General features: G+C 46.0%; 1 protein-coding gene and 1 non-coding gene across 6 annotated transcripts in view; one reads left to right on the top strand and one right to left on the bottom strand.

Moving 5' to 3' along the window:
- CLASP1 (cytoplasmic linker associated protein 1) overlaps nt 1-15391 on the top strand; it is a 164669-nt gene that overhangs the window by 33035 nt on the left and 116243 nt on the right. For all 5 annotated transcript variants that reach the window (XM_035536857.2, XM_050711378.1, XM_050711380.1 and 2 more), the window contains exons 3-8: nt 998-1076; nt 1264-1367; nt 1913-2004; nt 2091-2166; nt 4690-4787; nt 6554-6621. In XM_035536857.2, the coding sequence (XP_035392750.1) occupies nt 998-1076; nt 1264-1367; nt 1913-2004; nt 2091-2166; nt 4690-4787; nt 6554-6621 (517 nt within the window). The remainder of the gene's footprint in view (nt 1-997; nt 1077-1263; nt 1368-1912; nt 2005-2090; nt 2167-4689; nt 4788-6553; nt 6622-15391) is intronic.
- On the bottom strand, nt 373-488 carry LOC118243199 (U4atac minor spliceosomal RNA). The gene has a single exon (XR_004777226.1). It is a non-coding gene; the product is annotated as a U4atac minor spliceosomal RNA (small nuclear RNA).

A 15391-nucleotide genomic window follows, 5' to 3' on the forward strand; every position in this document is an offset into this window, starting at 1 on the left:
GAATTTTTATTACTTTAAGGCAGCTTTTCAGTATCAAGACGGGGTGTATTTCGCAGGAGCCCTGGTCGCTGGGAGCGATGGCTCCCGGGGAGCCGGCAGGGAGGCGGGAGAGGTTGCAGGGGCCATCTCCGCTACATAACGCCCCCAGCGGGGAGGGGCCCTCCTGCGCCGGTACTTACGGGTCGGCATTGCCGGAAGGCCGGGCGGCGCGGAGCCTCCCCCTTCGGGGTCGGGGCTGACGTGCGGGTGGTGCGGGGGCCCCGCGCCGGCGGGGAGGCGGCGGCGGCGCGGGGTTGAGCAGCGCCCCCCCCCCCCACCCCGCTCGGCGGCCGGGGCCGCGTGGGTGCTGCGCGCACGGCGGTGCCGCAGCGCGGTTCCAAAAATTGCGCCCCGCGCACGGCGGGCGCTGCGCGTGTTGCCCGGCGTTAGCAGGGCCGCCCTCACCACGCGTTCATCGGGCGGCCGCGCAACCCCAAGATAAGGACGGTTGCGGCCGCTCCCCGCCCGCCCGCGCTGAGGCACGGCCGAGCGCCGCCGCGGTCACGGCGAGGGGGCGCGCGCCGCCGGCGCCCCCCCGCACGGCCCCGCGGCTCGGGGGCGCGCTCCGCGTGCCCGCCCCCTCCCACCCCCCACCCCCCCGAGCCCGCCGCCTGCCCCTCCCCGGCGCCGGTCGGAGCCGCGGCTGGCGGGGCGCTACCCAGCGTGCCCCGCGGTGGCGGGGGGGGCTGATTTGCATAGGGGGCGGGGTCAGCACCCGAGGGGGCGGGGCCGGCGGCAGAGCGCGCCCCCTGCCGGGCGCGGGGTGCGCCCCCAGCCCGCACCGCTTCCCAGTGAGGCGCAATTAGCCGGGAGGCGCTAATTAGCCCTGCCTGGCGGTCGCCCGGCCGGGCTCCTGGCAGCGAGCACCCCGGGGAGCAAAGGTTCAAGGGGCTGCCCTCCGCACGAGGAGCCCCGCGGCTGCCCCCGTGCTGAAGCGCCGCCTGTGCTCCGCTTGCAGGTGGTCCTCCTGGGCATCGACATCCTCTCCGCCCTGGTGTCGCGCCTGCAGGACCGCTTCAAGGCCCAGATCGGCACAGGTAAGGGCTGCGCGTAGGGGGCACGCGGGTGCAGGGCTGCGGAAATGCAACTTGGAAAGAGGCTGAGCCTTCGTAACGGGGCGAAAAATAAAATAATAAGCCGGGGGAAATAATAAACTGGGGAGCCAAGGGGCGTCGAGGCAGTTTCCTTCTGAGAGTTGGGGGTGTCGCTGTTCTCTTCCTGCAGTGCTGCCAAGTTTGCTCGACAGGCTGGGAGACTCCAAAGACTCGGTGAGGGAGCAGGATCAGACCTTGCTGCTGAAAATCATGGATCAAGCTGCTAACCCGCAGGTACGCCTGACGAGCCTTCGCGGCATGCGACTGAGCGACTGGCTGCTGAGCAAGGAGCTGCTCGAGACCGTATGGCTTCGATGCTCTGGTGCTCTGCAGGGTTGTTAATTCTTTCTGGCTTTTTCTTCTATCAGAAGGTTTCTTCCTGCGTGCCCCTGTCTGAAACTCATCTCCTTCGGCTTCTGTTCTGAGTTTTCGTTTGAGAATGCTGTTGCATGCCTGGTGGTCGGGATGTGTATGGGAGGGTGTGAGTGTTAGCTGGCTTTCCCCGGGAAGGGGTAGGTAGGTGTCACGGTAATTGCTCTGGGTGCTGGAAGGCGCTTGCTTTGTTTAAGTAAAAGTATTCTAGCTAGCAGTGAGTTAGGGTGAATTCAGCAAAGAATAAAGAATTGGTCACACCTAAAAATGGTTTCCCACCTGTCCTGTTCTGCCTCGATTGATGTAAAGCTTATGTACAAGCTCCAGAGATGTTGTGACGCGTGTCTGCTGGGAGAAATAGTCTCTGTTTCCTTTTTCCCTGTCTGACTTTCTTTTGTCTTTCACAGTACGTGTGGGATAGGATGCTAGGAGGATTCAAACACAAGAATTTCCGGACGAGAGAAGGGATCTGCCTCTGCCTTATTGCAACACTCAATGCGTAAGTCGAACCTCCCGCAGTCCGAAGCTGTGCACACAGGCTTGCCCTGGGATTCACGCTGGTGTCCTTTTGTTCTTTATTGCCAGATCTGGAGCTCAGAGCTTAACGCTGAGTAAGATAGTGCCACACATCTGTAACTTACTTGGAGATCCCAACAGCCAGGTAAGCGTTTGGTGCGAGTTGCTTCTTAAAGTTGTGCTGATTGTCCTTGTCAGTGAGCGGGGCTCTGGGTTCTGGCTGGCAAGGTAGCTAACTGTGCTGCTCTCGGTGAGTGCTGACTGGGAGATCCTTTGGTTGGTTTCGAATGGGTAAGATTTGAAATACGTCTACAACAACGTCTAAATCGCATCAACACTTCAACAGAACAGCGTCGGTCTGCAGGCGATGTGAACGGAACAAAAAACCTGAATGCAAGGGAAGCTGGGGGATCCCTCTGGGCTCAGTGCAGCATCTGAGCACCTTCAGATAAGAACCCCTCTGGGCAGGGAGGGCAAAATGGGACCAGTCTGACAGCCTAGCCATGTGCTGCCACAAGTTGTGTGAGGAGATTGTGACTAAGGGCTAGAAGCAAGCTAAGCTGGATGGGAGCCTTAAATCCAGAGTACAAGTCGAAAATACATACTGGGGAAAAAAAAAAAGCCTGTCACTTCCATGTACTTTCTGTTCCCTTTTCCGTATCTTACTGTTTCCCGGCTCTGTTGTTATGTATGCCTTACTAAATAAGGCCAGCCCCCAGCACTGGTGCAAAGAGGCCTCTCTTGCTAAGGAGAGCTTGTAGCGTAACCTGAAATTAGATGTAAACAAGCGAGGTCAGTGAGAAGAGAGGGGGTGAGGAGGAAAGGTTCCCCTTAATGCCGTGGAGCACAGGCACCTGCAGGCTTTGAGTATCCCCGTTGTCCTCCCAGTGTGGGTGACACTTGTGATCCAGGTCTGGAGCGGGTATTTAGCTGGGAGGAAGCCTGGGGTGGGCACCTGGGGAAAGGGTTTGTGTTGGCCATATTTCCATGGTTGTCAGGGCCTCCCCTTGCTAAATCATCTCATGCCTGAGCTGGTCAGATACAAATCTCTTGTCTGCGAGGGTGCCTGCTCCTGAGGCGTGGGACGTCTGAGCCTGCTGATGCTCAGTCAATGCTGCCCTCTCTTGGTGAAACGTGGTGCAGAGCGAGATCCATGGCAAGCGCAGTATTTTTCCCTTTTGTTGGGGATGTGGGAGGCTTCTTATTGCCCTTTTCATAAGGAGTGTTTTTTTTTTTTTGTTTGTTTTTATTTTTAGCTAATTAAGAGCTTCTGTAACATGGTGAGCATCAGTTAGCTATCGTTTAAATATTGTTATGCTTCCGGAGAAATAAAATTGAGCCCTAAAGTTTTGCTATTGCTGTGGCAGCTTAAAGCCAGCGTGGCGGTAGGGGCAGCCTGCCTCACCCTTGTGGGGTTCACCCAGTGCCCCAGACAGACCTCTGCGTAGCTTGGCGCAGGCCTGAAGCCCTTTGGGGCCGCCCTGGGAGGGCACTGGGGGCACTGAGCCGCAGGCGTGTGTCCTGCCCTGGCGGGGCTGGTGGGCAGGGAGGAGAGAGGCCGGGCCGCTGGTGAAGGGCTGAGGTGAACGAAGAAAACTGCTGGATGGAAATGAGGCAGAGCAGGACAGCGGGGTGAGAGGGGCGTGAGTTGAGTGCTAGTCATGTTTTGTGGGAAGCAGGGTGTGCGTGTCTGCCCTGGATTGCTTTGGGAACCCCCTTTTTTGTGGAGGGGAGGGTTAACATTAGAAGCAAGCAGAAGTGCATGGCTCTTGCAGTATTTGTGCGGGCGGAACCTTCTCTGCCCACCGCATCTGATGGAGGAAGGGGGTTTTAGTAGGCACAGGTGACACTTCATTCAGGTTTCCAGCTCTTCTGGTGGGAGGCAGACGGAAAGATATGCCCAGCAGTCAGTTTTGCAAATGAGCGTGGAAAACATGCAAAACTATTCAGCAGAGAATCTAGGCCGAGTGTTCCTTCCTGGTGCTGGTGAGATACCTCGGACAGCAGGTAAAGCACAGGGTGCACAACTATTAATGGCTTCATGCTGCTGCTTTGCTCTGGTGTTAAGGTGAATTTCATTTACGATCAGATAAAGATTGGCCAGGGAGTTGGAAGTTTTTAGTACTTTGACCCTGGTGGTATTTTTGCTTCCTCTGCTGGCCTTGCCTTGTGTCGGGGCTTTCGCTGTTGAGTGGAGGCGTGCGACTCAGGGCTGGAGGTGTTAGTACTGCCACGAAGCCTGGAGCAGGACTACAGGGGTTGTCGCACCCTTATTCTTCTGCCATGTGTTTTTCTGTATGAATGCCGTTTCCTTGTGCTGGGCAATATCCAGCCCAGAACAAGCTTTTTGCAGGAGCAGTGGGTCTGGGGGTTCTGACTGGGAAACTGCTCCGTTTGCAGCTCACTCAGCTTTTCACGTGGTGACTCAGGTGGCTGATGATCCCTCCCTCCATATTTTATCATCGGCATGGAAAGTTAGGTAAAATTAGACCTCCTGATACTGCTAATGGAATACACTGATACCGCTAGGAGCGGAGGCTTTTGAGATCATGTGTATGGGGCAGCTGTTGTTGCTGGGAAATATGCAAATCTCTTTCTCCAAAGTAGGGCAGGGATTTATTTATTTAAATAATAAAGATGACTTATTTCTCTCATATCCGATGTTCAGGTTCGAGATGCAGCAATAAACAGCCTTGTGGAGATCTACAGACACGTCGGTGAACGTGTAAGGGCTGATCTCAGTAAAAAAGGATTACCCCAGTCTCGGTAAGTTGAGAAGATCCTTGTGTTTTAACTATTTTTGTGTGGTTTTTTAATCCCCTCCTTTCCTTTTTGCAAGGCTTCAGGTGCTGCATGATTGAACCATTTCCTGGGATCAGAGTTTTTCCTTCATTCCATATGCACCTACCTAGGTTTTTTGTTTAATGTGGATCCTGTACCTTTGTCTAAGTATTTCAAAATTACGGCCACAGCATCTTTTGAAAGCTAATTAGTTATCTGAGTTAAGATGTAACACGGTGTTTTTCCTGTGTGTCTAGAGAGGGCATTTAGAGTAGCCTGGGTGTATGTGACTTACAAGGTTGTCATCTGGAGAACCCTGTAGTCGTTATCATCAGTTACAAGGTTTTATTAAAACAAACAAGCCAAACACAAACAGTCCGTCTGCTTCTGCCACTAAATCATACTAAACGTTTTAGTCAGTGCTAGTTGGCTTCTTGGGACAGATGCTTAGTGTAGGGTTTGCGATCTTTGACAACGTGAAATCCAGGAACTTGCTGTGTTTTGTTTTTTAGCTTTTTAAGCCTGTGCTTATCTGAGACCTGATGTGTGAGGCGGTTACATCAGAGCCTTTATTCACCTTGCAGTTTGTTGTGGTGTTTTCTGAGTTTGGGAGGGAGTCAGGCTCAAGGGATTTGGCTATTAAACCATCTCAGCACTTTACGACAGATATATGTACCGTACAGAAGCTCCAAGAGTTTTAAGTTAATACTCCTCCATCGAGGAGTACGTTGAGGTTACAGGAGTGTTGTGTCTTGCCCTGCTGTACGCTACGTGGTCTGCGGTCTTCCTGCACCGCCTCAGTGCTTTAACAGGAGGTGAGGGCAGCTGGAGCCAAGCTTTATCCCCTCTCCACAGTGCCAGTGTTACAGAAGGTCTGTTGCATTTGCGAGCCTGGCAGGAGTTAGAGAGGCCCGAGGGGCATGGTGAGTAGAAATGACGCAGAGGTTAAGGGGATCTTGTAGCTGGTGGAGAAGGGTTTCCATTATTATCTTGTGTTTTAGCGTTACACTTGAGTTAAGTGTCACGTAGGCATGGCCAGCCTCACCACCTCCACTTCCCCAGCTGCATCCTGGGCTATCTGTGCAGCTGCCTGCGTGGTGATTTGTTTCTATGCTTCTAGTCTTCCTGCAGTTTCTAACGTGCAGGATCGAACATGGTTGGATCAGAGGATGGAGGAGATGGCAGTGTACCAATGCACAAAAAGGGAGCATGGAAAGAGGTGGTTTCAGAGGTGGGGTGTGATGCTGTTGCCTCTTGTTTTCTAGCGAAAGCATCTGCTGCGCCATGGCCTAAAGGGGTATGCTCTCTAGGGAGGAATAATGAGATGGGGTAAAGATCTGCTCTGCTGGGCCCATGACGTGATTAGGAAAGAAATGTCACGGGCAAACAACAATATTATGCAAAGTTTGCGTTTTTTTCCTGTTGTATTTCTGCAAACGGTTAAAAATAGGCAAAGCAGTAATGAACTGGAAACGCATTTAGAAGGAGACCTGCCACATGTTTAGTAATGTAGTATTTCCAATCGTATTTCTTTTGTCTGTATAGTATCACTGTTTTTTTTCTTTATCAGCCATTGGACATTGTGATTCTTTTAATAATTTAAAAAAAACTGCCTTCCATATTGACTTTTCTGACAGCATTTCCAATGATGTGAGTCAAGCAAAATCTGTCCTGTAATGTCTTAAATAGGAAGGTTCCTTAAAAGTTAAATTCAACTACTGATTGTAGATTTTTCTTTAACTTTCAAACAGGTTGAATGTAATTTTTACAAAATTCGACGAGGTCCAGAAATCTGGAAACATGATCCAGAGTTCAGGGGGTGAGTAGAAGTGCCTGCGTTCTTTTTGGTGCCTTTAGTAATTTTCAGTTGGTGAGACAATGGATGGAAAAACAGTATCCTGCTAGGAAAAACAACTATGGGAGATCATTCAGAAATATACACACAGCTTGAGTAGATGTTTAGTTAGTCTGCTCTGTGTTCCTGGTAGTATTAAGGAGAATTTCAAGAACAGAAGGTATTGCTAACTTTGTTTTCCTCTTGACTTCCATTAGGAAAATCCAACTTCTGTTTGCAAGTCTATGGGCATCTTTCTTTAAATTGATGGTAAAATAAATAGTAAATTAGGAGGAAAAGCCTCTTCAGTTTTAATGCCCTACAAAGTACAATGTGTACATATTAACATAGTGTCCTATTTAATGTTCATATTGTTTAGGAATCGTGTTTTGTAATTTCTAAGTTTGTATGCGTTGTATGAGTATGACTGGTAACTAGAGTGAAACCTCTTATAAGAGCTTTCTTTTTGCGCTTGTCCAAGCATAGGATTTTGCTTGCTTTAAAAACAAGTGTCTTATTGCTGCTTTTCATATATAATTAATTTTTAGAAATATTTTTGAGATGCTCTCTGAGTCAAAGGAGGGAATTCATCTTTCTGCCAAGAGCTGAGTAGAGCAGAGGTAGAAAAAATGCGGGTTCAGTGCTGCAGGTTCATTTCATTCATCAGGAATGAATAAGATGGACTTATTTGAAAATTAAGTTGTATTTTGGGTTATTCCAAAATGTCGTATGACATTCTCTTCTACATCTGGAAATGATGAAAACCTATAACGGGTTCCTCTGTGTTGCAATGGGTTAAAACTCCTCCATGCTTTTGCACAATGTAGGAAAATATGGTCTGTACATGTAGATGATGCTTAGAGTGGCCTCATCTGCTTATGAGTGCAGTTGAGGTGCAAATCTCCTTGTACTTTTTTTTTTTTTAAAGGAGAAAGTGAATATTTAATCCCTTAGCAAACACCTTAAGGTTTACAACCTCTAGATGTTTATTCTGAAATCCTAGCTCAACCTGAAACAAGCATGCTCTTGATCCAGCTTCCCTGCTTTCCACAGGCTAGGCTGTGGTAGGATTTTTGTTTTGCTAGCAGTGGAATGGACTGGATTTTCAAAACAGGAAAAGTTAGCAAGCTACATAGTATGATACACTAAGTTGTTCTCTGTGCCCTGTGAGATGTGTTGCTACTTTGTCATTTTAAACAAATGATGTGCTGGGATGATGTCTGTGGGTGGGATTCCTGCTGGGTTTTTCCTCTATGAGGAGGGGAAAAGTTTCAGGTGGTTATTGTGCCACTAGCTAAATTTAAGCTAAATTTACTCAGGGTTTTTCTAAGCCAAATGAAAGTGATTTTTGTAGAAAATCAGGTATGTCACAACTGATTAGTAGAGTATGAGTATTAATATGAAAGAGGTGAGATAACGTGTAAGAATTGAACTTCAGTGAAGAGTGAAAAGCTAGAGTAAATTTGGATTTGCAATGCAAGTTTTAGCTCTGCAATTATTTTAGGATATGCAGGATCCTGAACAGTACCAGAGCCATCACTTGCTAATGGTTGGCTTTTGAGAGGTGGTTCTGGTCTCCGGGCTGAATGTCCCAGCATATGTCATGATGTGATTCATAGCTGCTGGCAGTCTTGAAAACATCAAAAGAAGCAAGATGGGACAATAGGCAGATGAGTCTTGGTGTGCCATCTCTTTCCAAGAAAGCAGACCATATGTTTTAAAACTCAGTCAAGGAAGGATTCCTTAAGAACATGACCTTTTTTTTTCAAAAAAAAAAAAAAGTAAAGAAAGTAAAGTAATACATCTAATACAGATAGATGCTTTTAGGCTTTGCTGAGAATTATTATTATTATTATTATTATTATTTTTAATACACCTTCCTCTGCCACCGTTCTAATGAATGTGACGTTTAAATCCCGTGCATATACACTGCTGAGGACCTTACACACCCTGTCTCGTGCCCTTGACTCCACCAACAGTCTTTTTGTGCTTCCTGACACAAATACTTCTGGCTTCCTCACTCTGCTTAACCCAATCTGATGTCTCACTGTCCTTGCTTGTGCAGTGGCTGGATGCAGTCCCTGGTGTGTTAGCATTTCTTCTCTGTTGAAACTCCTGAGTGGGCGTTGAGACCAAAAAGTAGCACGGGGGAAGAGGAGTTGGGGAGTGTGGAGGAGCGCTGTGGGGAGCAAGGTGCAGGAAGAACTGGCTCTCTTTTTGGTCTACCAGGATACTCTTCATCTTTTGCCAAGAATGAAAAAATGGGTAGTTTATCTTTTTGAGGTTGTGTAAGCCAGTGAGGAGGCTTATCTTCACCCATGGTCACAAGTTTGTTATGACCTAAAGGCAAGTCCTGTAGGGCTTCCTGTGTCCCTGATTCCTCCTGCAGCTTTTGAACAAAGGTGACGTTTTCAGCATCTGTCACCAGGAAGAATGATGAATATTGCACGACCAAAAGATTAGCCTTTCTCAGGAAACAGCTGTCTCAGCCTTGGTAGTCCTTTGCTTCTGGCAGCGTACGATATCGATTATGAGGACGCCTACCTGTTAGTGTTGGTAGCACTCCCTTTGGTTTCTAACTCCCAGGCCTTGCCTACAGCAGCAGCAAACTCAGGTTCGTGCCTCTCTGTACCTACCTTCTTCTATTTCCAGCTCTACACAGGCTGCGTTCGTGTCCCAGAGGTTTTGGGAAGCAGACAGGCAGATGTTCGTGCAGCCTGCAGCTCTGTAAGCACTCATCAGCATTAAGCAGTGCTGCAGAAGAAGCAGCAGCACCTGCTCATGCTGGATTTTCTGTCCTGGATGCTCCCTGTGTTGGGTGGGATGGGTGCTAGTGCTGCTGGCAGAGAGCAGAGGCCGCAGGATAGACCTGGCTGAAAACGAACACGTTGCCTCTTGAATTCACCCCCTTGTGTAAGGGCTTTGTGTTGTGCAGGGGTAAGGCATGCCTCTGAAATGGCAAGATTCAAGTGGTATCATGACTTCCAAAAACACTAGCAAAGATCATGTCTAACTTTTTCATGTGGTCTTACGGGTGAGTATGTGGGATCTGTACTTCTCAGCTGGGTAACCCGGAGCAGGCTGAGTAAAAGCATGATTTGTTACTGAGCCCTGGCCCAGGACAACTGGAGCGTGCCAGTTACAACAGGATTTGAAATGGTTGGCAGAGCTGACTTCTCGCACAACATAGTGTTACTGGGCAGGTGGGAAGGTGAGAATTGTTTCTGAAATGGTGAAGCGTGCCAAAATACCTGGTCAAAGAAGAATTAGGGTTAAGATTGATCCTTTAGATTTCAGCTTACTGCTTGGGATGAGTTTTCTGGACTGCTCCCTCTGCTGAGTGGGATAGACCCTAGTGTTGCTGATCACTGAAGATTCAAATTAAAAAAAAAAAAAAGCAACTGCAACAGCTTTTTTTGTATATCAGGAGTAATTTGGAGATGAGTGAGGTTTCTATAAGTTGCTAAAGATTTCTTGTAACGCTTTGTATGACACACATACACAGGTGAACAAAATTTTATTGAGCTTACTAGTAAAAGTCCTTTAAAGAACAGGATATATTCTGATCCCATGTATGAAACAAATGAATCGGCTCTAATCAGACTGTGAGCGTTGTAAAGAATCAAAAATATGAATTATTTCCTTATATTTACTTTTCTGTACTGTGGTCCATTGCTGTTGCTTTGGATTTATCTTGATGGCTATTTTATTTGGCTAGGTTTTGTTTTCACTGTTTGATAATAGAAGAATCAAGCGAGTGGTGGGGTGGGGGAGGTTTGCATTGTGCGAGGTGTTTCGTGAAGAGGGAGGGAGGTTTTGGTATGCTGAAGTATGCTGCTTGTTGCTAGGCTACCAGAAGACCTTATGTCTGGAATATGAAGTTAAAATCCACAGTGGGTTTCTCGATGATTCGTGGTGCATCTCTGTTTTGTTATCGGGCCTATAATTAGTCAGCCTCTTGAAGCAAAAATTATAGTTTTTTCCCCCTTCAGGCTTTCAGCAGGCTAATTATTTTTTGTATAACTGCTTTTGCTAATTATGCAGATGCCTTATTCCTCTGGGACAAATACGTTTTCAGCATGAAAGAGCCAATAATTGCCAGCTCGTCAGCTGCTGTCTTCGCGTGGCGTTGCGTGATGATCTTTAATTGGATGTGATACGGGGAGAGGCTATTGGACATAAACAGGCTTTCATTTACTCCAGGAAATTCATGCTGCACAGGCTTTCTTGGCCTCATGTCTGGAAGGACCTGAGCATAAAGCATGCAATTTTTTTTCCGTGGGTTTGAATTGTCTTGAATCTACCAGGAGCCTGGAAGACTTTATATTCAAGATTAGGAACGTGATAAGTGACCTGCTGAGAGATACAGATGGATAGGAAATGATCCAAACCAGAGCTATTAGTAACCAAACTGTTTTGATGCATTTTTCATGCTCTTGATCATTATGGTATCATAATACAATGTGTTAACGTGAAACATTTGTACGTATGTTTATTTTACATACGTGATGTGATTTCTGTGAGACCCTTCTACACAGGTGTGTGCAGGGATACTGCAGTGGTGTGCCAGTAACGTAGTACCTGTTCGTAGGAAGGGGACCAAACTTCCTTTTCTACACGGAATTTTGCATTTGCTCAGGAGAGCAAGACTTAAGAATAGCGGAGGTGTTATTGGTCTTGGGCTGCAAGGAAATGAAAGCAGGAGAGGTAACGCCAGCAGTCTGGAGCTGAGCTCTCTCCCCCACATATGCTTACACAGAGTAAGGTGAGAGGAGGATGCAGTTTTAGTAGTTGCCTGGTTTTGTTAGTTCTAGGAGTAATCAGATTAAAACAATGTTTAAATAGCAAAAGTGATGATTCCAGTTGCTGAAAGCCTGAGAAGAAGGAACAGTGTTATTCCTGAACAGAACTACTTCTGTATTTGAGGTATTGTTTAATCTAAGATAAGTAATGCTGCTTGTTGGGTTGATTCTCTTTTGGTTTAAGAGGAAGTTGACAGCTCAGAGGCAATTAGCCGAAAATTACCTATTCTAGATTCCCATGTTATGCTAGTAATAAAGCTAGTCACTGGATGTCACTTCACTATCTATTATAAGGAGAAAAATAACCAAGTGTTGCCATGTGCCTGTGGGTGGGATATTGTTTGTTTGTCAACACATATCCGAGCACCAGAATTAGACTGGAAGGAGGGGTGAGTTTTTGTGATACCACAGAGAGGTTTTGAACTGACAAACACCGTGCTGTGCTCTTCTGCATTCATGCCTCATTGTGCAATTTAATTTTCCATTATGTCTTGTTCTCTATTTTGTTTTCAAGCTGAAATAGAAAATGAAATAGGAAATTAATTTAATTGACTCAGCATTCCCTTGCTATAAAAAAGCAAGGAAAGACCCCTTTATCCCCACAGGGGTTGAGAAAGTAATAATGTCTATGATTCAAAAATCAGTACTGCCAGCTGACTGTACATCCTTGTGGAAGATATAAATGGGCAAGACCAGCTCTGTTTCCTTTCTATTACACAAATTTGTAAACAAGCATATTACTGCACTCTGGATTTAAAATCCTTAAATTTAAAAGGGAGTAATGTGAGCAAACAGGCAGAGGAGGAAAAATGGTGCTCAGCTGAATGCTGAACAGGCTTTTATTTTGGAGGAGAGGTGGCAATCATCTGCTAGGTCACACAGAGAAGTCATTTAGGAGGGTGGAGAGTTTGCTGGTGGTTAAGTTACGGAGAGACATGTACAGTAGGGCTGCTTTCGGAGCACAGTGCTCTTCCTCAGCATCTCAGGAGCACTGCAGATAATGACTACAGGGAAAGGTAGGTGCTAATGAACATGCCACAGGGATGGGTGGGTTTATTTGTTAGCATCTGAATATTTGCCTGTTAAATTTCTTCTTAATATTGTGAAGAGACTGAAGCAATCTTGCAGTAGAAGTGAAACTAACAGCCTGTAAGCATCTGTGGCATGGTGACATCGAGTTCAGCTTAAGGTTCTATAAAATATGATAAATGACCTGTTTGACAGGGGTAAAGGAAGAGTACGTATATATAAGGATGTGGAACATGCCATGAGAGGGGTGAAGGGCAGGTATTTTCAGATGTTCTCGCTGGTTTGTGATGTTTGGTCACTAAAGATTTATTTCTGAAGTGGTTCTTTTTGCAGTATCAGTTGGGAAGTTTATTTAAATTGGATGTAACTCCTTTTGAGGTAACACTGAATTGTACTTCCAAGAATGTGCTGCATGGGGATACCACCAGCTTTTTTGTAGTTTTGTGTTTTAACTACATTTTTGTAACAGAAAAGGATACCTGTGGAAGTCAGAGAGGTGGGGGGGAACTAGGTGAATGGAAATTGAAAGGCAGAGGAGCTCTGTATCTATTCACCTGTGAAGAATTAATTTATGGGATGGAATTATGTTTTGGGTTTATTTCTGGTACATTGTAAGCCTGTGCCTTTCATCTTAGCTGTTAGAGGAATTGATTTCTGTTAGCCATCTTTGCAAAAGCTGTCTTTTTTCTCCATTTTCCCCATTCAATGTACGTGTTGTCCTGCTGAAATACCTATATAATGTTGTGGATATAGCAGGTGAAATTGAGCAAGTTTGAGATTGTCAGTATCAGAGTTGCATGGATGTTGGGTTTGTGTTGATTACCCTCTCAAGATGAGTTAATTGGCAGCTCTTCTTGTACTGGATTTAGAAGGTGGACATCACCTGAGTAAATTGAATACCATGGGATTGATATTGCGTGACCGTACTTGCTGTTTTTACACTCAGCTCTTTAGACTTTAGATCCTGTCGTAATATTGTGATCTGCCAACACTATTGCAAAGCAATCAGCACACAGATTTTTCAGAGGAGGCAGGGGGATGCATTTATGTGGTGTTAACTGTGAACAGTCAGTTAATGCCTCCCAGCTCTGGGAACCAAAACACAAAAACCTGTATTGGTCAGTTCTTAATCTCATCAGTGAACTACACTGCCTGTCACTGGGCCACGTTACCATCTGTAGCTGAGATACCTCCTTCATTCTGTCTCCTCCTGTGCAGGTGACGAGAGGAATTCAGAATATCTTTTTTTTTCTAAAATTGGAATTGTGTGTTGAAGAATTAATGTACGTACCAGATTTTTTTAAAGAAACTAAGCATGTATTTGTTAATGAAACACAATGATTTCCTCATGCTGGAAACTTCTCAGCTTTGAAGGATTAGCTGTTGTAATGAAGAGCCTGGGGTCACAGTCCGGCTGGTTTTATCTGGGAAGGGAAGCGTCTGGTTGGGAAGTATCTGACCTCCAGGTTGCCATTGGTTGTTGAAGCTGTGATAATAGTTGATAATGTCAGAGGAAAAGTAAGTATAGAAGTTGTTAGGGCTATTATTGTCGCCTGGATTGAATCCAGGGTGCTTTTTGTGTTGACCTACCTCACAAATTGGGAATAAGCTACTGGCTTTTCCATTGAAACGTGTATTATTCTGTGGATGCAATGTGTTTTTAGGTAAAGGTTGAGTGTGAGTAATCTCAGTGGAGCTCTCACCTTGAGGATGGCACCTTCTTCAGACCATAGGATTCCTTTGCAAGGAAGCAGTGGACCAGAGTTACTTTGGTTGTATGTCTACCAGTGTCATCACTTTCTTAACCCTTGGCGATTTTATATGAATACAGAAGCCCTCTTTTGGCAAAACGTTGGTGTAACCAAACAGAACCACTTCACTGTTGCATTTCATGGTATTTCCAACAGACCTGCAAGAAGCACAGGCTAAAGGAGTGGCCAGCTAAATGATGAGATTCTGCTGTTTAGTGTGGAACTCATGAACAAAAGATTAGCATGCACAATTCCATTAATACTAATGCAAGTTAAAAGCATAAATAACCTGCACGTCTGGAGATGAACTTCTTTATGCAGGGCCTAGTCTCTTTCCCATTGGTATAAGTACCATGTGGATCTGACAGACCTCAGCAGTTGTCTTAAAGGACACACAAAACTTGGGACACATTGCAAGGACAAATCTACAGGCCAGTGTCTGTAACAAAACTTAGAATGAATTGCAGATAATACCATACCCTTCCCATGGAAACTGTACTAACATCTGGTAGGGCTATGCAGATGATCACATCGCTGCTTTCTCTACCGTGTGCTTTTATCTCCAGCTTTTCATATCTTTCTATGTCATGTTGGTTTAATCATTCAAACAAAACCTCAAATCTGCAGCTATTGCCTTTAACAGATCCTAGTAGACTGGTCCAGAGATGTTACGCCACTTTGCCCAGCTAGCACTCCCTTGCACTTCTGCCAGAGAGAGCTAGGGGTCAAGGCTGGATCAATATCAACTCCAGTGACATTTTCAGATAAAAGGGCTAACTCTAAATCTCATGTTTCTGATCTGTTAGTTTTCACATGTATTATACAGAAGCAAATTTGTCAGTAGGATTGTTCATACATGTGTGTACACCTCAGTCGTTTTGAGTGTAGCTATGATGTAAGTCAGTCTTTCAATTCTCAAAGAGAGTCAGGAGTATAAATTGCTCAAATATCATATATAAAGGTTGATGTGCTAGGGGCAAGCTGTTATGAATGAGAAGTATCCCATGGTCATGTGCTCTGGATTTGTGAAGCTTCTTGGGCTTGTGTTTATGTATTTTATACACTTTGGCTTCAGCACTTGCTGGGGAAGCACAGTAAAGTACTTCACTGAGCAGAAGTGGTGGTATCACATTTTCCTCTGCTAGGGCAAGAATTACAGAACTGTTCTTGAGG

Source organism: Cygnus atratus, chromosome 6 (assembly GCF_013377495.2).
Source record: "Cygnus atratus isolate AKBS03 ecotype Queensland, Australia chromosome 6, CAtr_DNAZoo_HiC_assembly, whole genome shotgun sequence".
NCBI lineage: Eukaryota > Metazoa > Chordata > Aves > Anseriformes > Anatidae > Cygnus > Cygnus atratus.